The sequence below is a fragment of the Microtus pennsylvanicus genome, chromosome X, assembly GCF_037038515.1.
Source record: "Microtus pennsylvanicus isolate mMicPen1 chromosome X, mMicPen1.hap1, whole genome shotgun sequence".
In the NCBI taxonomy this organism is placed as follows: Eukaryota; Metazoa; Chordata; class Mammalia; order Rodentia; family Cricetidae; genus Microtus; species Microtus pennsylvanicus.
In genome coordinates this window covers 16,369,599-16,393,983 of record NC_134601.1, presented here as the reverse complement: position 1 = coordinate 16,393,983, position 24,385 = coordinate 16,369,599, and the positions used below count along the sequence as shown (strand labels likewise).

General features: G+C 37.2%; 1 protein-coding gene across 6 annotated transcripts in view; it reads right to left on the bottom strand.

The window, feature by feature from the left end:
- Mtmr1 (myotubularin related protein 1) overlaps window positions 1-24,385 on the bottom strand; it is a 70,229-nt gene that overhangs the window by 33,488 nt on the left and 12,356 nt on the right. Inside the window, exons 3-12 of one of the 6 annotated variants that reach the window (XM_075958726.1) lie at window positions 21,634-21,657; window positions 20,864-20,890; window positions 19,353-19,403; window positions 15,031-15,106; window positions 8,200-8,294; window positions 7,752-7,859; window positions 4,733-4,834; window positions 4,437-4,520; window positions 3,724-3,873; window positions 2,709-2,897 (exon numbers count right to left, since the gene is read on the bottom strand). In XM_075958726.1, coding sequence (XP_075814841.1) covers window positions 2,709-2,897; window positions 3,724-3,873; window positions 4,437-4,520; window positions 4,733-4,834; window positions 7,752-7,859; window positions 8,200-8,294; window positions 15,031-15,106; window positions 19,353-19,403; window positions 20,864-20,890; window positions 21,634-21,657 — 906 coding nt within the window. The remainder of the gene's footprint in view (window positions 1-2,708; window positions 2,898-3,723; window positions 3,874-4,436; window positions 4,521-4,732; window positions 4,835-7,751; window positions 7,860-8,199; window positions 8,295-15,030; window positions 15,107-19,352; window positions 19,404-20,863; window positions 20,891-21,633; window positions 21,658-24,385) is intronic. The other 5 variants (XM_075958722.1, XM_075958720.1, XM_075958724.1 and 2 more) reach the window with 5 other exon arrangements.

The following is a 24,385-nucleotide window of genomic DNA, read 5'->3' as shown; positions in this document are numbered from 1 at the left end:
ACAAAACAGGTCCTTGAAAATGTGATTAAAGACCATAAGCTGCCAGGATAATCCTGGATTCTGCCAAGTGGGCCCTGAAGGTCACTACAATATCCTTAGAAGAAGGAGGAGGAAGAAACAAAGAAGCACACAAAGTAGGAGAAGGCCAAGTGAAGATAAGGTAGATTGCAGGGTATATTTACAGCTCAGGAGTGCTTATTTGGCCACGAGACACTGAAGGAGGGAAGAAGTAGACTCTCTCTTCGAACCTTTAGAAGGGCAACAACTTTATGAGATTTTGGACTTGTAACAAGGTAGCCTCAGCCCCATTCTTCTCCTATCTTATTAACCAACACCATAACTTAGTCTTCAAGTCAGAATCCTGGGTGGCAACCATGACCATAGGAGTGGTCAACTCAGTAGTAGCTTCATGTATGGAGTATTAGGGGCATACCCACCACCATGCAGAGGTATTCACAGGTACCGTTTTCTCTTATTTCTAACCCTCCCACAAGTGTTGACACAAGAACTGGTATCTTTCATCTGTGGAGCAAACCCCAGGAGTATCCAAGTACAAGCCAAAGGTCTCATTCTGCCAAACTCTCTTAAGCGCATTGCATCTACTCTTAAGGTTTTATGACTCCAGAGACAGCCAAGTAGAGAAGTCAAACATGGGGATTTGGTTTAACCTCAGGAGGGTTCAGGGCTGGAGACACTGCCATATACAACTCAGCACAGAGACATTGTTTAAAGTCCTGACTCAAGTAGGTGACCTTGGGAGATTGTTATAGAACAAAATAGGAAATCACAAACCAAGTTCAAGTAACTTTACCATTTGAAGTTGGGAAAAGGAAGAGAAACCAATAAAGGAGAGCAAGAAGGTCAAATTGTATATTGAGAAGAACATGGGGGTTGGGATGAGACATTTATGAAACCATGAAAGCCAAGAGTGATCCATCTAAGGTCATTAATGATGACAGCAACTCGAATGCTGCCTCAGTGACAACTGCTATTAAGATAATGCTCTTGTACCCTATAAAGATTTGTCACTAGTATTGGTTTAATAAAACAATGATTGGCCAGTAGCCAGGAAGGAAGTATAGGCGGGGCAACCAGAGTAGGAGAATTCTGGGAAGAGGAAAGACAAAGATGCAGTCACCAGCCAGATGCAGAAGAAATAAGATGAGAATGACTCATTGAGGAAAGATTCCAAGCCACGTGGCTAAACACAGATAAGAATTATGGGTTAATTTGAGTTAAAAGAGCTAGTTAATAATAAGCCTGAGCTATTAGGCCAAATAATTTGTAATTAAATAAGCCTCTGTGTGTTTCTTTGGGACTAAATGGCTGTGGAACCAGGTGGAACAGAAACTTCCATCTACAGACAATGACTCTAGAGGTAGAAGGTTGACCTTTTGGCAGCTGTAGTTAATTAATGATAGAATACATATTAGTGAAAGATAAGGAAGAAGCAGACAAAAGAAAGCTGGAAACACAAGCACACAAGTCGGATGATAATGGTGCCGCTAGCCATCATAAAACCATGTCCCATAGCATTGTTGAACAGGTATTCAAACTGTTTATGATGTTCTGCACAACTTTCTGACTATATAAAGCCAGCTCAAGTGCCATCTACATTGTAAAGTCCTAGCTAAGTTTATAGAAGGTGTTTCACTTTCCCCTCTCAAGCAAACAAAGCTTACTTGTCCTATTTATAGCACCTCAAACTGTCTGCCTTTGTTATTTTCCCCAGCACATTGCCCCTACTGGGTGCTCATTAGATGTGTTACACAAGTGTCACATTACAAGTATGGATGAGCCAGGCGATGGTGGTGCACGCCTTTAATCCCAGAACTCAGGAGGCAGAGGCAGGCAAATCTCTGTGAGTTTGAGACCAGCCTGGTCTACAAGAGCTAGTTCCAGAACAGGCTCCAAAGCTACAGAGAAACCCTGTCTCAAAAAACAAAACAAACAAAACAAAACAAAACAAATATGAATGAGATGGTGATGGACTGTCAGTTTTCTAATATTTTGAAATTTTACTTGAGGAGAAAGTAAAATCTTCTGACTACTGAAGGCATGTCTTCTGGTAGACTATTGGAAAACTATCCATGGGGAAGAGAAATGACTCAAATCAAAACATTTCTCTATGTGGATAATAGGTACCAGGAGCTTGATCTTCAAATTTTCATGCACATAAATGACTCAAGCCCCTTTAGCTCATGTAGAACAAAAAGGAACCACATGCTTGCACATCTCACACATGTGAGTACCGCTTTATGTCACTTATGGAAATTTTATATATTTGAAGTTTCATGTAGCTGAGTCTATTCTAAATAAATATGTATATGCATAAATGTATAAAATAATATATAAAATATGAAGAGATAGGAATTGGTTAAATAATCAATAAATTTATTAGAGGGGCTTCCAAGGGGCATGTGGTTGTTTTACTAAAATACATACTGATTTATGCAGTTCTCTTTCAAGGCTTTAATTGAGTTATCAGATAAAACTGTGGAGAAGTAATGAAAACAATAAGATTTCAGCCAATGTAGGATACTGGATACAGTCCACAGAGTATTAAAGAAGGAGTGACAATCACAGTCTACATTAAAAGACTCAAAGTTCACATAATAAGAAATTCAATGGCCTGTTCCAAAACCATGAAGACTTACAGAAAGTACATAAAAAAAAACAAATTTTCTACAAGGCTACTGAACATGTACCTTGTTGGTATCAGCAACGCTGTTTTGTCGGGCATCAAAGATGATGAGTTTATGTGACTGTGCGTTAGCATCCATTATTGTCTGTAGGTATTTTTCATCTTCTTTGCAGCGTTTATCATTGGGACCCACCAGTGGCTGGCTGCAACGTGTAATCGTTGCCTGACTTTCTGGGTGAATCCATGATAAAACCTAATGTTTTTAAAGCAACAAATAAAACATATCTGCTGATAGAGATCAATCATAAATTAATATAATTAATTGGTAAGAAAAGTATAATCTCTCCCAAAGAGTTTTCTCATAGCTCTGAGTAGGTAAGCTAGTCATAACATTGTAGTGGCCAAAATACTTAAAATGTGTTGGTCACACAAAAGACCAACTATATTAACTAGATACTCTATAAAAAAAACCCTTTCTGCCTTTGAAATTCTATCATTTTAAGTAAAATAAAAGTTAAGTCGAACTATTACTAAAATCTAGTCCCATTTCTATTTGACTGGCTAGTTTCATATTTTTTCTAATATTAAAAAACCCTCTGTATCTCTATAATAACATAAATAGCAGCGTGAGGTCTCATATTAAAAACAAATCTATAACTCTGCCACCAGATCTCTCATTTTCCTGCAGTGGTCAAGTGACACAAGATTACTCTGATGTAAACTCTAGGCATGATTGTTTTAGTACCATGCAGCTACATCAATGCACACAGCAGAAAGAAAGAATGGATTTTCACCAGAGTGAATGGTGGAACCAAGAGGTAAACTGTAGTGCAACTGCATGGTCATTCTTGCTACTCTTCTATTATTCTTGGCTATATCTGGAGTGCAAAATTTAAGGTACCTTTGCATTTAGAAATAGGACATATCAAGAGTGAGACAGCAAATGCGTGTTTATGTAATGAGTTATTTCTTAAGAATCAAAGATACAGTCGGGTTTACAAGCTAAGTTTTTACTTTCCATTTTGTTATTAGATACAATGCAGTGTCTTTTTATCTAAATAGCAATGCCTATTACTTACAGGGACTCTGCCTTTTGCTCGAAAGGCTGCCACTTTTGAAAGGTCATCATCTTTTACACTAGTTGGCACAACAATGATGGCAGGGTAGGTATCGCAGAATTCATAATTACTGTTTATTTTGGATATTTTCCAACTTTCATTTGGCAAGCCCTGTAGGGTATTAGAGAAGGAAGAAGGGGAAATACTCACCTCTACTTTGCAAACAAACAAACAAAGTATGAATCACATCTCTTTCCTATTTTAAATGAAAATTCATTTGTAACTTTTTCAATGTTATTTAACTAATAATGCCTCCAATAAAATTTAATAGCAGTTTGGATCCTTATTCATCAGTTCTTTATGAGATATATAATAAAAACATCTAGAAGCAGATAGCTTTGTAATAGAGCACTTGCCTACTATGTGCAAAATCCTGGAAGGGAGCGTGGGAAAGGAAAAAGGAAAGATAGCAAGTAAGAAGACAGATAGCAAGGTAGAAAAGACATGCAGGAAAACAGCAGCAAGGCAGGCAGGCAAGATGAAAGGAAGGAGGAAGAAGAGTGAGGAAGGAAGAAGGAAGGAAGGATGGGTTCTTAAAATTCTGAGTTTCAAACCCTTGTCCACACATTCTACTAATCCCTCTGGAAAATGATGGCTAAACACCAACGAAGTCAAAGATATGTCATAGGAGGAGAGGGCACGAGGGAATCGAGAACCAACGTGGCATACTCTACCTGTCTCTTATATTCAGATACTGGATCATAAACTTTCCAGCCATTAACTGGAAACTTTTCTTTATAGTTGAATGCAAATAGCACCTGTATATAAAACCCATAAAATACATGTGAGCATTTGTGTTAGAACTCCTATTTTACTCTGCAAATTTTAAAGTAACAAATTGGAAGCTTTTCTTAATTATTACACAGAAGAGAACGAATCCAAATATTTGAATTTAGTTGTAACACAGAAAAGAGATAAAGGCAACTTCTAAAGGAATGCATGCAGGAAAGGTTTACTTTGTTGTACTTGCCTGCCCATTAGAAAGAGGAAAAGCATGCTTGTTGAGGTTTTCAAATATCCCAAGTTTTCGTTGTTCCTCCTGCTTATATGCAAGTCTCAGGTTTCTCATATCCTAGTAAACAATGAGCACCTGTTAGCAACATACCCTGTCATATATACATAAAAATGTTTATTTACCCTCATTTTGTACTATATAGTTCTCCAACTCACAGAAGACAAGTTAACAAAAATACTTCCAATGAGATTTGAAAAATTAAGGAACCTGGAATAAAGAGGATGTTAATGTGTATGTATATATGTATTATGTGGGGGTGTCAACAGAATAATTAAGAATAATGCTGAAGTGTAGCTCTTCACAGTTGATGGCTTCTGGCAGGGGTGGGGTGGGGAAGACTAAGTTTTCTTCAAGGGATTGGCCACTGGGAGTTTGACCATGCTCCATTGAGTAGCTGTGCAACACAAACCGAATTTGGTGTGGGTTTTTTGTAGGAGAGGAAACAAGAATGGGAGGGTGGAACTGGGAGGAATGGTATTATTGGGGTACATTGTATAACATTCCCAAATAATCAATAAAAATATTATGTCAAAAGAATTAAAAAAAGAATAATGTTTATACACAAAACAAGTACCACCACACTCTGTGTACTTTCTGGCCAAAAATATGCCATGGAATGTATTGTTCAAGTTAAGCTGATGAAAGAGCCAACAACATAATTTACTACTTCATCCATGAAAAAGAAATGTTGCAGATTTTTGCCCCTATGTACTCACTGAAAGTAGTCACTACTATGTGGAGACTATAGCTCTCAGCAATGTCCTTGTAGTAATATAATGTTGTTTCCTAAGGTCACTTAAGAATGCTTTCCTTTGTCCCAGTGTTCTCCCTGATGGCCAAATGCCCCACCACAAGTTATCAGGAACCAGTGCATCAAGCCTAAGCTCTTAATGTGTGATTTCTTCCAATGTGAGTGTTTTAAGCATAGCCTCTCAACCTTTTAAAATCTATGTTCAAACAGTATCATTCTTCTTTAACATAAAAAGAAATTTGAAAATAAATATAATGACAAACAAAGAAATAGTATCATGGGAAGTAAAGTTATTGTGATACTTTTTTTTACAGCAAATGAATGGCAATAACCCAAATGTCTATCAGTAGAGGTTGTATCTGAATAATATACAAGGCAGCTAAAGACCTCCTAAAAAGAAGCTGCAGCTCTATATACACTAGTATGAAGAAATTCCAAGATTACATAGCCACAGGGAAAGAAAGGTACAGAGCCATGTATATACTATCATTGTCCTTTTCTTTTCTTTTTTATTTTCTGACAAGGTCTCACTGGCAACCTTGGCTGGCCTGGAGCTTGCTATGTAGAGCATGCCAGCCATGAATTCACAGAGATCTGCCTGCCTCTGCCTCCTGAGTGCGGATACTAAAGGTATATGCCACCATGTGGCTCATTGTTTCTTTTAAAGAAATGTTTCCATGCACAAGATATCTGTGCAGTGTTATATTAGGCATTAGTAAGTATGTTTGCAGAGTGTGGTAGACTAGGAAAGAAAGACTTGATGCTTTACTATATACAGCTTTTGTACTTTTAAATTATGAATCAACTTTAAAAAATAAAACTCAGGCTAGAGATATGACTATGTTCTTCCAGATGTATCCATGTTCAATTCCCAGCACCCACATGGCAGCTCACAACCTTCTGTGACTCCATATGTAGGGGATCTGATCTGACATCCTCTTCTGGCCTCCACAGGTACCAGGCAGATATTCATGCAGTCAAAACACCTACACATATAAAACATAATAAAATAAGCCATGTGTGGTGGTACATGCCTTTAATCCAAAGCGCTCAGGAAGCTTAGGTAGGCAGAACTCTATGAGTTTGAGGCCAGTCTCTGTCTACATAGTGAGCACCAGGCCTTCCAAGGCTACATAGTGAAAACGGACTGTGAAAACAAACAAATGAACAAATAAACAAAAAACTAACAACAAAAATAAAACCCCACACCTTGTGAGGTTCTCAGGCACAAGTTGGGAGCCTGGACTTTGTAATTCCAGGCCATGAAGCATTTAAACCAGCTGTCAGTCAATGCCCATGCCAGCCATAAAAATACTTTAGTGAAACAGCCACAGGACATGGGCCAAAGTAGCATCGCTTCCTGACATGACTGTTTTTCAAGTCACACTGGCTGGGCATACACCCTGGTAACTCACTTGCTGTTTAGAAATGCTCAGAGGGAAGGAAAAGCATTTTAATCCCTGCAAGAGTATATGCAACAAGTGTGGCATGTAGATTAGTGGCATGTAGATTAGTGTAGAAAGTATGTGCTTAGAATGTGAGAAGCCCTGGGCTCCCCTATCCAGGAAAGGAGTGAGAAGAGGAAGGATTGAGATTTATTGACTTTGTTGTGTGTGAACAAATAGGCATGCAACAAATCTGAACATCAATATGGACATCAGTTCCAAGTTTAGAAGTGGTCTTGACAATTCTGCAGGCAGGATACATCTCCTGGTACATTACGGTAGCTTTTAGTAGACTGTGTTATAGTAATAAAGTCATCAGGCATAAACCCTACTCATTTGAGGTCTTATTTTTAGTGGCCATCATTAAAGTTTTCCCACACATTCCTATCTAACATTTTGAAGAAAGTGAAAAGAAAAAAACCTAGGATAGTTCAAGGCATAAAGCAACAACATAGCCAAGAATCTTTAATCGCTAGAGTTCTAGAACAGACTGATGAAAGGGGGTATTGGATTCTGCTTTCTGTTTGGTTTCTCTGAGATGTGACAAATGATGCCAGCACTTGTGTTGCAGGTTAATTAGAAACGTTTCAACTTTCAAAAAGGATTGCTTTGATATGTTATATAGTGGTTTGCATCCTTTGATATAAGACTTGAAGGAATCATTGTTCTGAAAACAGTACAAATTGTTCCTATGTTCCAGAGACCGTAAGGGGCATGAGTCAGAAAAAGTTCCGAATGGACCGCCCCATGCCAGTGTTTACTTGTGTCTGCAGCCTACCTTGCACACGATCTCTATACCACAAGAATTATCCCCATGGCTCTGGGCACCAATCTTCTCAACTCTGCTGATCACTCCAAGGGGAACATCAAGGATGAAATGTGGGTCCTAGGTTTAAAAATTAAACATCTATCAAAGTCAGAAACAGAGTTTTCATGTTTTAAGTTGCTCCATAGTTATTACATATGATTGTTTACTTTGAAATGCAGTTATCATTGCCCCAGATAAGAAGCTGACATCTGAGAGATAGTATTCCGCACGAGGTCTATACCCAGACCACAGTGACACTTCTTCAAATCTAAGCACAAATTTAACAATTTTGATTGACACCCAAAATTTCTTCAAACTCATTGTCATGTAGTGTCCCTGTGATGGGAAGTAAGGGGATTGTTTACTTTCTTTTACTGTTCACAAGATTTGAAAACGAAAGCATGCTTAAAAATCTTACCCTTTCTACGTTTTTGAAGTACATTTTAAAATCCGTCACTGTCAGGGTCCCACTCACTGCTCCCATAAATGGGCAGATATACATGACATCTTTCACTAAAAGAAGAAAACCAAAGTAGCAATGATTCTTATTGTCTTGTATTTCAGTAACTTCCAGCATGAGCTTCCAAATTTGTATGCATGATCCAGTCTTGTAGGAATTTAAAACTTTAAGGAATTATATCAGTTATTACATAATGGCATAAACAGTCTTCTGATACAGTTAAACTGTATTACTACTTAATAAGACTTTAAGTTAAAAAACTTATAGTATGTTTATTTTGTTCTTTTTTCAGGTAGTTAATATCTTCCCTGCTTAAAAGTTGATAATGCTCAAAATATTAATTATCCTCTGAAGTCACTGGGCTCTCATTCTATAAACTGCTGCAACCTAAAACTAGTAAAAGCTTAACAGTAAAGGCTAAACTGCTTTGCAGCTGAAGAAAACTTGCACACTATGAATGAAGTAGAGAAAGACTTCTTTCATGAGCTGAGAGTACAGCTCAGTGCCTGAGGCCGTAGTATGGTTACCTGCTAGGAGGGCTTGCTTAAAATTCCTTATCAGCCAGGCATGGTAGTGCACACCTTTAATCTTAACCAGTAGCTGTAGACGCAGGAGGATCTCTGTGAGTTTAAGCCATCCTGATCTACATAGTGAGTTCCAGAACAGACTCTATCTCAAAAACAAAATTTCTGTATCAAAGTTAACTTTCTGTTTCTTATCAATCAAATATGCACAGTATGTTTAATTCCTGTGACAGTTAAAAGGCTAACCTCTATCATAAAGATTGTGCATCTTTATGGTTTTCCCACAGTGCCAATCCACTGCAATGTTGGAGTGACCAGAACATACATAGCTACAGACATAATTCACAGCAGTAGGATGACTCAGCCAATTGTCAAAGAACTCTCATTTTTTTTGTAATTTAATAAGTTCTGAATGTCTTCTATTGCTGGGAGCTGGGTTTAATATAATTAGACAAAGTCCCTGTTCACAGACACCTGGGGACATGTGAGATTTGACACAGAAAATCACCATTATACTATAGCATTAAAAATGCTAACATAATGACATGGACACACAGTGATGGACTTCAATTAAGAAGCATCTTCACTCATCAGAGAAGCAGATGGGGGAGAAAAGAAAAGGGAGGGAGAAAAAAAAAAGAAAAGAAAAAAAAAAGAAAAAAAAAAGAAAAGGGAGGGAGAAGAGTGGTGAGTTGTTAGAAGTTTGTTACTATGGATGCATCAGAGGGAGCAGTAAGGGTGGAAACTCATGAAGCTAGCCAGATAGGTTAGCAGGGAAATGTACTAGTAAATGTATCTGTTGAATGTCAAAGCATCATTAGTATGTTATCCTTAAAAGAGAAAAAAAGCAGAAGCAAAACCCTGTGAGTTTATAGTATATGTACAAGTACAATGGATGCTAACAATAGCAAAGACTGGAAGGACACATGAGAGTATACACTTGTATAGTCCTTACCCTACACATAAAAGTAGAAAATTTTGCAAGATGTGATAGTGATAGCACACACAGTCAATACCAGCATTTGGGAAGCAGATACAGGTGGATTTCTGTTTGTTCAAGGCCAGACTTGGTCAAAATAGAAAGTTGTAAGCCAACCACGACTACATAGTGAGACTGTCTCCAAAACAGAAGTGTAAAATGACTTGAAAATGTAAAATGTAAATCATATAAGCAACTAATAAAATAACAGAAAGAACTGCAGCAACTACACAGACAGAGGAGATAAAATGCATACTGAGAAAGTACTCAATAAATTAACAAGGACAGAGCTCAGTGGCAGGGTGCTTGCCTGACAAGCATTTAGGCTTTCAGTTCAGTCCTCAGCACTGTAACAAAGAAAAAAAAAAGAAAAGAAAGAGTATTCAATTAAACCAAAACATGACCAAAAAGGCAAAGAAGACACCAAGAACTAAATGAGACAAAAGAAAACAAATAATACGATAAATTTAAAATTAATTATATTTATAATATATTAATGACACCAACATCACAAATTTAAGGCACAGAATGTCAGATCATGGACAAAAACAAGATTTTTAGCTGTACATGGCTCAAAAGAAACCTACTTTACATTAAATGAATGAATAAAGAAAATATGTTACATACATACAATGGAACAGTATTTAACATAAAGAAAATGGAAATCATATTTACAGGAAAATGAATGCAAATCCAAAGTTCAATAATAAACCAGATTCAGAAACACAAACACTGCATACTTTCTATCATATGCAGATCCTAAATTTTAATGTGTGTGTGTACTTAAGTGTGTGCATGTGCATATCTATGGATACAGACCATGAAACTAGATGGGAATATAAAAGGGTGGAAAGAGGTATTGGTGGTTGAGAGAGGCTAAAGAGGGCAAGAATGGATGCGACATAAAAGCAGAATGGGGCCTTTTGTGGGTAGGAAAGGAACCAACAGGAGTGGGTGGGACTGGGGAATGTAGAACAGCATGGGGAAAAGGATCAATAACAACAAGGCATGGGACATTGGTAGGATGATTGCCTAACCTGGATATCCCTGGATTTGATCTCTATTACTGTATAAAACAGGTGTTGTGGAGTTCTGTAATCCAGAACTCAGGAGGTTGAGGTAGAAGGATCAGGAGTTCAAGGCCAGCTTTATTTACATAGTGAGTTTGAGGCTGACTTGAGCTATATAAGACTCTGTCTCAGAAAAATAAATGCATATGAAAACACCAAAATTAAACCCATTATTTTGTATGCTAGTTTACAAAGCTAAAAAAAGATATGAATATTTTGAAATTGAAAATAGGTGTATCAATGTGAATTAAGAAAAAGCTAAAATATCTACAATAATATAAAACAATGAATTTTTTGGAGCAAAGAGTTATTACCAGGAAAAAAGAAGGTAATTTTCTACTAATCACAGAGTCAATTCATAAGAAGGATATAATAATTATAAACATGTATGTACCTAGAACTTTAAAACAGAGAAAAGTGATTGATCTGCAATGAGACACAGATATCCACAATAAAGGAGGGAACTGCAGGCTGAGTAAAGACACAGAGGATCAAATGATACCAACAAATTCAACCTAATTAGCATCTATAGTACACTCCAATAAATAACAGCATAATACATGTTCTTTTCAACAGTGTATAGAATACTCAAAAGATCATATTGGGGCCATAATACAATTCTTAAGATATATTCAAAACATAATACTTATGTTTCCTAAACACAAATAGACTGAACTTAGAAATTAACAACAGAAGAGGGTTTGATAAATTCATAAATACACAGAAATTAAACAACACTATTCATTTTGCTATTGTTGGTGATGTTTTTTGTTGGTTTTTCAGATAGGGTATCATCTAGCACAAGCTGACCTTGGATGAACTTGGACTCCTAATCCTTCTGCTTCCACTCCCAAATGCTGGGATAAACAACATACTCAAGTAATCCAAGGGTCAAAAAAAATCAAAAGCATTAGATGTCATGAAAATGAAAACACAAAATCATAATTCATAAGGTGGTAGAAAGTAGCAATTCGAATATCCAAACAACCAAGCTAGAAGAGAGCAAAGCTCTCAAATCAATGACAGCAGTTGTCTACTTAAGCAAACAGGGGAAGAAGAGAGAATGGAACATGAAGGAAGCAGATGATAGGAAGCAATAAATGAAATAGAAAACAAATAATAACGAAACGAAAACCTAATTCTTTGAGAATTACCAACACAATTAGTAAATCTTATATTCAGGTTTCTCAGGGAGAAAGGAGAGCATGTATATTACAGGTTTAAGGGCCATATCACCATCAACTGTATAGATACTAAGAAAGTGTGGTATGTAACATTTTCACAATGATTTCACAACTACCATTAAATGGGAGAATTTTGAAAGGATGTAAACTACCAACACTTTCTCAGAAAAAAAATGCTTAGATAAATTATCCAACAGCTACTGAAGACATTTAATTAAGTAATTATGATCTTTCCATGAAGAAAAGTCAGAATCCAGGTGGTTTCATGAGTAAACTACAAAATTGTAAGCAAGAAATAATTTTTTTTTAAAAAACAAAAGCTGAGAGAGAATAATTTCCAATTCACTCTATGTAGTTAGCATTACTGATGCCAAAAGCTGACAAAGCCATTACAGGAAAACTTAAGGTCACTATCTGTCATAAATATGGGTGCAACATCCCTCAGTGCAATTTTAATCTATCAAACCTTGATGTGGGAGGGTCATCTGTCTATGTGTTATTTTCATTGGTTAATAAAGAAACTGCCTTGGCTTTTTATAAGGGCAGAATTTAGACAGATGGAGTAGACCGAACAGAATGCAGAAAGCAGAGTCAGGCAGTCGCCATGGCTCTCCTCTCCGAGACAGATGTAGGTTAGACTCATCCCAGTAAGCCACAGCCTCGTGGTGCTACACAGATTTAATGGAAATGTGTAGAATGGAGCAGCGGGCTCCCACACGGCTAGCTTAGCCCCGGAAATAACAACACACAAATTGTATTCTTTTAAACACTGCCTGGCCCGTTATCTGTAGCCTCTTACTGGCTAATTCTCACATCTTGATTAACCCATTCCTAATAATCTGTGTAGCACCATGAGGTAGTGGCTTACCGGGAAGGATCTTAACCTGCGTTCATCTTGGAGAGGAGAGCTATATCATCTGCACAACTATGCTTTCTTTCTCCTAGCAATTAGTTCTGTTTACTACGCCTACCTAATTTTCTGTCCTATCAAAGGGCCAAGGCAGTTTCTTTATTAACCAATGAAAGTGATACACAGATGACCCTCCTCCATCAGAAATGGGTTAATCAAGATGTGAGAGTTAGCCAATATGAGGCTAGAAATAATGGGCCAGGCAGTGTTTAAATGAATACAGTGTCCATGTAATTATTTCCGGGGCTAAGCTACCCGTGCAGGAGCCAGGAGGCATGAAAAGCAGGCCTGCTGACCTCATCACTACAAAACCTAACAATGCAGAGGAAGATAATACATGAAAGAAAGTAGAGTTTATCCTGGGACTGTGTTGACCAAGCATTCAGAATGAATTGATGTAATCTGCCATATTACAGGTTAAAGAAAAGTAATACTATTAATTGATACCAAAAACATGCATTTCACAAAATTCAGTTACTGACTACAACTGTTACTAAAGTAAGAGTAGAAAAAATTTCTTTGATATGATAAAGGACAATAACCACCTACAGTCAACATCATATTTAATGAAAATGTGAACATTTTCCCAAGATAAGGAATAAGAACATCTATTCTCATGCCTTCTCTTTAATTTCATACTGAAGGTTTTACACAAGAGAAAGAAAAGCATTCAGACAAGAGAGGAAGAACCAGAACACTCCTACACTGCTAGATATATACTAATACCAATTTCTTAAGTTAAATGACCCACTCTATCCCTTAGACATTTATCCAAGAGGAAGAGAATATGTGTATAAAGGCTTTTTAAAGAATGTTCATAATAATTTTATTTATAATACAAAAACAGCAGAAACAACCCAAATAGCCACCAACACGTGAATGCATCCTTAAATGAAGCAGTATTCAGCAATAAAAAGGAATGATTGTTAACTGATATCATAATGTAGTTGAATATCAAAACAAGTATTTGAAAGAAATTAAGGAAAAACCCCTACAATTTCACTTCTGGAAAGTACTCAAAAATATAAACCACAGTTTGAGGGCATAGAGGAATGGATAGGAGAAGAGATGGAAAGGGGTGACATGAGGAAACTACTGGGCTGGATATGTTCATTACCATAAGAGTGACAATGGTTTCCCAAGCGTATGCTATGTCAAAACTCACCCTGCTCTAAACTACTACTCAATAGGGAGTATTTTACTTTACAATGGCCTACTTTAATACTTTGCCTCCAGGAACATATTTTATTTAATAGTGGGGGTTAATTTACTTACCCTTTGCAAGCCACTAGAGGAATTTAAAGCACACTTACAAAGCTTAAGGATGTGCAGCTGTTCCTAACATGTACCTGTAAGATATTTCCAATAACTGGGAGAGGCACAGGGCTATGTGAGAACCTCCACCTCCCAAAGCTGCATTTCCAGAGTAAAAAAGAGACACAAAGAGGAGAGAATGAGGCTCTGGTAAGACGGCCCAACCATTTAAATGGTCCTAATATGTATGAGATGACTATATTGAGACTGAACACCCATGCTGGGAGAGAGCCATGAAGCAAATAGCCCAGCAAAGTTGACTATCCAACCCAGCAAACTGGGATGAAAAACTTATACACAGACGCCCCTCCTACATACCATCTCTTGAGATGCATGGCATTTTATCATGGGAAGTATGGTAACCCTCATGCCATTACTTTATGTGCCAGAATGGCAGTACATGCTATTTTCTTCCAGTAAAATTATATTTTTGATAATCATAGAAGTCAACAAAAATTATTTGCAAAGTTCTCCAAATGTTACTAAGATGCTATTGTAGTCATCTACTGATCAATTAGTTTATGGTGAAATAGTCCATCAAAGCAGCAAGGCAGAATTACACTGAGTAACTAATCAGCTCTCATTTCATGATGAACAGGTAGGCTTCTGTTCTTTTGGTAAACACTCAGCTGCCACTTAACCTGGATCCTCTATATTATTCCATCTCAGGATGATGCTAATAAGAAAGAATGAACCTCGTTCCTTAATTAATCAGTCTAGCTGATCTCCAACGTAAACATCACCTATGCTTTCAAAGTACCACTTCATTTTATAAATTCCTATAACAAATGGTATACATTAAACTTACCAATGGCCTTAATTGATTCTCCTGGAAAAAGTGGAGCTTCTTCCATCTGTGCCAGTTTATTTCCATCCCGTAAAGCCTGGCAAGAAACCAAACAGGAATAAATCTAACTTTCCATCTGTAGATCGAGGAGAATGCTGATATTCTGGGATCTCTTGATAAGGCTACAGAAGCATGCAAAAATGTAAGCCCCCTCCCCCTTAAACATTTTAAAAGCTCAGCACTACAGGACGTCATGCTGCATATTCTAGCAAATTGTTACAACATATTTACAATTAACAGTTAGAAAGCATTAATACAGAAATGGCTTGACGGGACAGATAGATACTGTAATCAGCACACAGATAGGTATTGTAAGGTGCCATCAAATTTGAAAATAAGGTCAGAAAAAATGTTATCTTCTAAGAATGAAAGTAACACAAATAAAAACACTAGAGGTGAGGTACTTAGCCAAAGTAGAAATGACAGAGCCTACGAAATAGTTTGGGAAACCCTGAGGCAGAATTAAAATGACCAGAGAATGGTCTCAGAATAGTGCACAACTAAGAAAAGCCCTAGGCTTTGGCACTGAGGCCCAGCTACACGCAAACATGTACATGTATGTGTGTGCATGTGTATATAAGTGTGTGTGTACATGTGAGTGTGTGTGTATGCATGTGTGAGTGTACATCAGGGAGCATAAAGAATGGGAATGCCATTGTTTGTTCACTCTAGGCTATGAGATTACATTGGCAGATGAGAGTACAAGTTGAACATCTGTAATGTGAATATTCCAAATAGGAAACGCTCCAAAATATGAAAGCTTTTGAGAGCCAATATAATGCTAAGTGGAAAATTCCACACCTGACCTTATGTGAAAGGTGGCAATCAAAACACATATACTAAAAAGTATTGTATAAGTTTTCCTTCAGTCTATGTGTGCAAGGTGTACATGACACAAAATTTATGTTTATTTTTGGGTCTCATTCAATACTCCAAAATATGAAAAATTCCAAAATCTGAAACACTTGTCCCAAACATTTGAAATAAAGAACACTCAACCTGTATTGCAATGTATACTGTGGGGCAGGGTGTGTTCACCACGCATTTCCCAAAGCCAATTCATTTTGTTTTTGTTTTTTTATTTTCGAGACAGGGTTTCTCCGTAGCTTTTGGTTCCTGTCCTGGAACTAGCTCTTGTAGACCAGGCTGGCCTCGAACTCACAGAGATCCGCCTGTCTCTGCCTCTGCCTCCCGAGTGCTGGGATTAAAGGCGTGCGCCACCACCGCCCGGCTAAGACAATTCATTTAATAGCTAATTTCACACTCCCCAAGGAAACTGTTAATGAGTTACTAGGTTCATTGGCTACAGTTTTGCTAAAAGAAGGATGGCTGGGCAGTTCGTGCCTATATTTATACTATGAGGCTGACATTGTGATTTGGGAGCCAGCTTCTTATAAGCTTCATTGTATGATTCCAGATAACTCATAGGGGAGCAGAAAATGGAGTTCCTGAACTCCAAAGCTAGGACAGGATCCTAAACTTGGGGCCTATTCTAAGGTACTGCCACTCTGTGAGTTGCTACCAAGGAAAACAGTCATTTTCTCCTTGGCATGTCTAAAACGGTGTGAAATGAACAAGAATAAGGTGATCCAAACCACAGCAACTACAAAGATATATTTCATAGAACATTATTTCCCAGGAGATGTAAATAGTTATTTAAAAAAAAAAAAACAGGGAAATGCTATGTTAGAAAAAGTGAGCTAGGCTTTAGTGTGTTAATGCACACCAGATCAGCAAGAGGGCGCTAGAGTACAACACATGCCTCATACCTCCTCAATCAGGGAGTACTTTTTCAGGAATACCTGTTAACACTTGGGAGGGCATTAACATGCATCAGAAAACAGGGAGGGCAATGATGATCAGGGATATGGTATGTACGTCTCTTCCACCCAGAGGACAGAAGATTATATGGTCCATCCCTTCCTTATCAAAAAGTGTAGTGTTAAAATCATATATACATTAGGGTTCATCGTTACAACCAAACAATGTATTAAATTTGAATTTGTAGTATAGATTAAGACATTTTTCATCAGAAAATTTCTGTAAAATTTTGATTTTATAGTGACAGAGATCAAACTTAGGATAGATACTGTATATGCTAAGCTGGTATTCTATCACTAAGTCACACCCCCATCTGAACATTACTTTTAAGACTTTCATATAAACTTGACTCTCTTTTTCCACGTAATGTCCAACTTAATCATTTTATTATACTTGTTTTGATCCCTGCTAGCAAATCCAAGGCCTTAATCGTGCTTTACCACTGAGCTCTGCCCTCAGCCCCATTTATACATTCCTTTTTATTTACATCTGACTTGGGAATATGCCTTTTATACAACAAAGCATAAACCAATACGCATACTTTTAAACATCTGGTTTTATAAATACTTAAATACCAACAATCTTAATAGAAGTCTTAATCTGAGGCCTGCTTTAATTTACTATCTGAACTACTGACTAATTTTATGGCATAATTACTAAGTAAGAAAGCTACTTTAATCAATGTTGGAGTTGTAAACTACAAGCATTACATTTTTAGAGCTTACTTTAATGAGCAAATATTATACTATAAAATGGAGATTCTATAACTTATATTTAAAAATAACTAAGGATAGATTATTTTGGAATCTATTTATGAAAGCAAGCTTCTCTAATCACTAGAATCTGGAGGAGATTTGGGAAGAGAAGACACCTGTTCAGCTTTAGAGCAAGCCACATCAAAATTTAAGACTTCAAGCCTGAGCTAGTCAATAAAACCCTGCCAGAATGCACAAGGCTCTCAAGATAAACAGTACAGAACAACTGGTTCTCTTCTTGTCCCATATTAATAGTCAAATATGACTGGAAACATCTGTGCATTTTTATGAGGTATGAATATGTTGGTGAACACAGTGAGATAAAACTTTCACTAAGTATGGGACATGTTTTTAAATGATGAAAAAGCATCTATTAGAATAACACAAAAAAAGGCCCCAATGCTTCATATTCTTCCATAAGAGAAAGGAATACATTCAGCTTTACACAGGAAATCAAGAGACAATAGAAGACTCATTTTTGGTGAATATAGTAGATTCCCTTTATGAAGCTGTGTTAGGAGATAGGACTCACATTTGTGCTATATTAAGCTTTTACTGCAACTATCAGGTTGCACAGGACATGATTTGACCCTTGATTTATCCAACCTATGTACAGCACAACTGAAAAATGAAATAATTTGATCTCATAATCAAATAATTTGATTTGCTATTGGTGCCTCTATTTTCAATGTTGCTCAGCTATGAGCTCATCTCAAATTTGGTGCTTTGATCTTGAATGTGTAGCTGAGATCTACAACCTCCTGACTTTATTGCTGAGGGTTCTAACCCACCCAGATGACTCCGGCCACTGTTTTTCATAATGAGACTCTAAACTTCTGGATGAACAGTTTATGTATCAGCTGCATGCCTAAAGCAGTGATTTTATAGTTGAGTCATAAAAGATGCTTCTGGAGTCAATGGAGGAGGGTTCTGGGCAGGTGATGGAGGACAAAAGGAAGGCTGATCACTTGGGGCTTGACAGGCATCCACAGCCCTGCTCTTCTACAGATTCTCCTATTCAGTTTCTATATCAGTAGCAGGAAAAGCACTACTGCTTCATGAATCTGGAGACATCTGAAAGTATGAAGGAAACAGCAGGATTCTGTATTCTGATTAAAAAAAACAAAATAAATATGCTCATTCCAAAAATACAAAATACCTGGTGCTGTGTTAGGCATGAACCATGTAACTTTAAACTTTAGATGTATGGGTGTTTTGCCTACATGTATACATATGTGAATCACATGGCCAGAATAGGGCACTGGATGACCTATAGACGCTAGTAAACTGCCATGTGGGTGCTGAATTGGAAAAGCAGCCAGCACTTTTAACCTCAAGCCCAACTATGCAACTTTGAATAACAAAAGGTCTACACCCTTATAAAGAACTTGTAGCATTTGTGTTTACTCCTCTAGGTCCTTGCTAAAAGCTCTTCATACTCCTACAGTGGCAGAGGTCAAGGTCATGTAACCCTATCTTGGGGAGCCAAGAAGTGTGAATAAAGCAACTTCTAGTTGACAAAATGTTGGATAAACCAATTTTTGCAAATAATGTCATAATGGAATCTACCAAATATAGACAGGAGAGCACTATTATAGTGGTAAAAGCAACTGGAAAGCTTTGCTTATTGCCTAGATATCTAGTATGAAATGGCTTCTAGATGCACGGTCTGTAGCTACAAACAGATGAACATGGAGAACTTGCCACCTGATCAGCTTCAGCTTCAGAAGGGTAGCCATTGTGTTCTTCCTCTATCTCCTGCACAGCACCAGGTGCATGGACAAGAAGAAGCAGAGAAGAGAAAGAGAAACACGTGCAAACAGACAGGTGAAAGGACAGAATTTCTTTTTTAAGAGACAGTAACCATGTAAAAGTTGACACACCTTTTATGGCTTTGCAAATCACCACACTTGCCCCCTTCGAGTTAAGGAAATAACGTGTGGACCATCTATAGCATCCTCAGCCTAAAGTGTAGTGTCTATTTCTGTGTTGTGTTGGGGTAGAAAAATGAAAAGCAAACAAACATCATGGATTTCAAACAATGCACTGTCTTTATAAAACTAAGCAACACCATAGCAAATAGCAAAGAACATAACAGGCACATCATGTGCTCATAGAAAATAAAGCACACCACAGAAACCACATAAAAGGCAAAGTCAAGCCAAAATACAAAGGCAGTTCATACATAGGTATTTTAGACAGAGTAAGAATTTGTATATTCTAAAAAAGTATTATATTACCCAGGGGTAAATTTCATTGCACCATGCACATAACACATGCTCAAGATTTTACATATAAATACATACATATATACATATGTGTATTATTTTATTACTTATTAAATACTGTGACATCTAATCAATATCACATTAATATTTCTAACTACAGTATCAAAAGCATGCTTCAAGAAAACAAATGCCACATGTTTTTTTTAATCTGTCCCTTTAAAGGTATGCTATTAATTTCTTCACAAAATCAATTTTCTTCTTGAAAGTTTAAAAACTGTACTATTAACTCAACAGGTGGTAGAAAGAATGTGAATGCTTAACACGACAGGATTATAATCCCTTTTAAAAGTGGTATCAAATCTCTAATAGTGAAAATATTAAAATTTAACAGTTTTACTTTATGAAACTGGTTCAAATGGCTATATTTTTAAGGCAACAAAAGAGGTAACAAATTTTGAAATAATTTACTACTTCACATATTTACATTTTAGTCAATAAATTTCAGTAATTACATAACACATTTTTATACTCAGAATAACTTTATGGCTACCCATCATGGCAGTGTAGATTTTAAATGCAGCCTGTTTTGTTGAAATTTCTAAGTTTTTACATACAAAGACAATGGAATCATTCTGCAATTTTAAATGTTAAAACAGAAAAATTAATGGATATTCAAAACAAATTCATACAGTATTTCAAAGTCCATGCAAGTACAAAGTCAAACACTAATATTTAACTGTATGATTCAATAAAAGAAAATGAATCTCACAAGCCAAAGAAAACAAGGTAAGATGGTAAATCAACTAGTATAGCAAGAGTTTTACTTAACTTCGTTATTTCTGTACAACTTCACTGGCTTCAATAAGATTACAAACTTCAAACTGAAGTAATTAAATCATACTACGAAAATCCAGATTGTTCCCATTTAATAAAAAATAGGTTCATTTTTTTTCATGTCTGACAACTAGGAGTTAGATGCATGCAAATTACCAATCTTTGTCTTGCTTTATGAATATTCTGAAATAGAGGGAAGGAAATTCATGAGGAAAATATAAGCTACAATTCACTACATTTGTATTTTTAAAAATACCGATTTTTTTAAGTCTTGCTTCAAGATTAGCACTTAAACTTTTTTGGACTGAACATGCAAACACAGCATGATTTAAGGTCTTAGATTAGATGGACAACAGATGATCACTTTTTTGGTTGCTAAGTTCTTTAGCATGAATCACACAACAAGCATGTGTGTGTGTATGTGTGTGTATGTGTGCATGCGTGTGCAAAACAATAATAATCAAAGAAAAGAGGCTATCAACTCCAAAAGAGTGGAGGTGGGGATACACGGGAGGGGTTCAAGAGATGGTAGTTGAGAAGGGATGAAGAAAGGGAAGTAACATAATTCTGTTTCAATTAAAAGCATATTTGTAAAAAGAGGCCCACATATGCCTAGACATACAGCACTAGCCATGATCATCCATTGGGTCAGAATTCATGTGGTATGAGGAAAGCCAGTACAGCACACTGGTAACAATTTTTGCATCCTGCCTTCACACACATAGGCTCTTACTGCACATTTAAAAACTGTAGCAAACAAAGCATTTCCAGTGAACATTTAAAGCTATGACACAGCAGAACAAACTGATCAGAGTGACTCATAAGAACCAGTGCGAAGGTAAGGAACACTAAACAGACCAAGTGTTCCATAAAGCACAGACATGTATAAGTAGGAGGCCCATCTGCCAAAAGCCAAATATCCTTACCCTGGTATCAGGCCTCCTGAAAACCTGTTAGTTAAAATACAGAACAACATCATCATGGAAATGTTCTTATTGTGAAAGATGCCATTAGATTCAACAGCCTAGTCCCTAAGAAAGCTGTTAATCCTCTTTAACATATTTATCTCCAAAGTCTCATTCAATATTAAGTCAATCCTAACACATTTGTCCTGTGAGTTTCAGGGAAGTATCTAATTCGAAGAATTATCTCCTCACTTCCAACTGTTTTAAACACAAATCCTTTCCTGCAAGTGTTTTCACAGGCTATTGTGACAGGGTACATTTCAAAAGTAAATGTTGTTTCTGTTTAGAAAACTGAAGGCATTTTCCATGTAAAAGCAATGATATAAAAAGGGAGATAGGCTTTTAGACCAGTCCACAAAACAAGAAAACCCCAAACTGGATCAAGAACACAGTTTAGCTATATATGAACTCAGTATCTTAACAGTGAGATAATCACACATCTTAATCTGACTTGGATTTAAATTTCCAATTCCAATTAGGACTCCAGGATTAAACTCTCTGATTTGGTTACCCCACTGGAAGCAGGGGGTGCCTTCTCTGATAGACATGGCAACAAAGAAGAAGTTCTAGGGAGGAAGAGGTAGTAGCTGTGGTTGAAGCAGAGGTAAAACCATGCTTTATTTAACTGAGAGATACTGACTTCAGAATATTATTCCTGTGCCTGTGGCCTGTGAATCCTAACTAAACATGCAGCCTCTGTGTGGGAAAGCTCTAGTCAGAAGAAACAGCACACATAGACAGAACCTTAGAAAAACAAGTAGTTGTCATATTCTGGGGGAGGAGTTCAATGTTTCTGTACGTTGTTGCAAAATCTACAGTGCTAGCATTCAACACTAGATGTTGAATGAGAAACACATCATCAGAAAGAACAATTGCCAGGCTATTTATTAGCTTTATGGATTTACTAAATGGGAGAAGAGCATCTGAATACGAACACAGGCTACAAAAGCTATTCCTGTGTCAGCATTAACAACTTAAAAAAAGAATCCAAATGGAATGACCCTGTATGGTTGGTCAATGTTGTTCCCAGAAGACTCGAGTTATTAAATGAAAATAGCAGCATAAGGCATAAAATACTGCCCTACAAGCCATTGGTCAGGGAGGTCCCAGATCACCAAAGTACCACAGGTTATTGCTGCTGTCTTTGGATACCCATCATAACTATGTGGGAATAATCCCTCGTTGCTGAAACACCACACACTCTGGCTGCAAAACATAAAAAGTCATCTTCAAACTCTTCAGAAACTTCCTCCCTAATGTCAGAAGGTGCTGTGCAGGCTGATGTGGGGAGAAAAGATATCAAAGTTCTTACCCAGTGCTGAACCCAGTATACTAAAGCATCAAGTTACTAGAAAAGATGTGCTCACTGGTGCAATAGCGGTGTGACTGTGACGGAGTGACGGAATGCTTTCTGATTAGATTTGAGGCCTGCTCCACAGCAAGGAATTTCATTCCTGGTTCTGGAATCCTAGGCAAAATCCCATGGCTGGTGAATTTATAGACCCTAATGTAGAACTTGCTCTTCTTTTCCTAAGTGGTCATGCTATCAAATTGCCTTCTAAGTACTTATATTTCTACCCCTAGACCTATTCTGCTCTCAACCATAGAGAAGCTTCCATTTGCAGTGAACAACAGCCAATGGAAAGATGTGGAACTGATCAAAGTGCTGAGAAGATAGTGAATGCTTGGCCCTGAATGGGACATCTATTTCCACCATCCCCCTTTCTGCCACCAAGGCGCAGGGAGGAGAAGGAGGTGGAAAGAATGTAAGAGGTAGAGAGGGTGGGAAAGAGTGCTGTTAAATGCGGTGTTGTGGACATGATACGGCTGTTACAGTTACCTGCACATGACCTACACAAGGTAAAGCCAACTAAAATCCTGACATAGATGTTACAGATGATCTCCAGGTCCCACACCATACTGACAGAGATATTAACAGTAGGGAGCTGCTGTGGGAAGGAGAATCATTCCTCCTTATTGAGGATAAGACCACTGTAGGTATGTATCCTATGCTCCAGTGGATGACTCCACAACCTTGTACCTATGAGTAGCTTTACCTACACATAGTGACTTAGCAAAAAACAGAAGACATGTGATTGAGAGTACATGGGGGAGAATTGGAGAGGGAAAATAGAAACAGATGTGATTATATGTCATTTTATACATTGAAATTCTTTTAAAAAGAGAAAAAAATTAATAAGAAAATCTTTGCAGTTAAAAAGATGTTCTGAATTAACTGACAATATTCTTCAAAATGAATTAAAGCCCTGAAGCTCCTAAGCAGAGACTTTTGGGGTTAATAAGCTTAAATCTGGCTTTTGGAGGGATGGCTTTTGGAGGGATGGATTCAAATATCAAAATTTATTTAATTGCATACTTTAAATATGTAAAGTTTAACATTTCTTAACTGTTCTTCAACAAAGTTCACATAACATAAACAAAAAGAATAAGTGGCTTCTGGTAATAAAAGCCTCAAAACTGAAAGGATCCCTAGCCAGAGCTTCATTCTGGACCACCCCACTTGAATAGGCCTATTTCTAATTCTAACCATTGCCTCCATCACTGTTACTGACTTTGCCTTACTTCCTGATATAGCACTTTAAAATAGTGTTCATTGGCCTCTCCTTTCAGATGAGAAAATAAACTTCTCACACTAGCTCCCTCCTCCCAGGCCCTGCCAGTTTAAAGTTCATTTTTAATTCTTTTGGTGTTC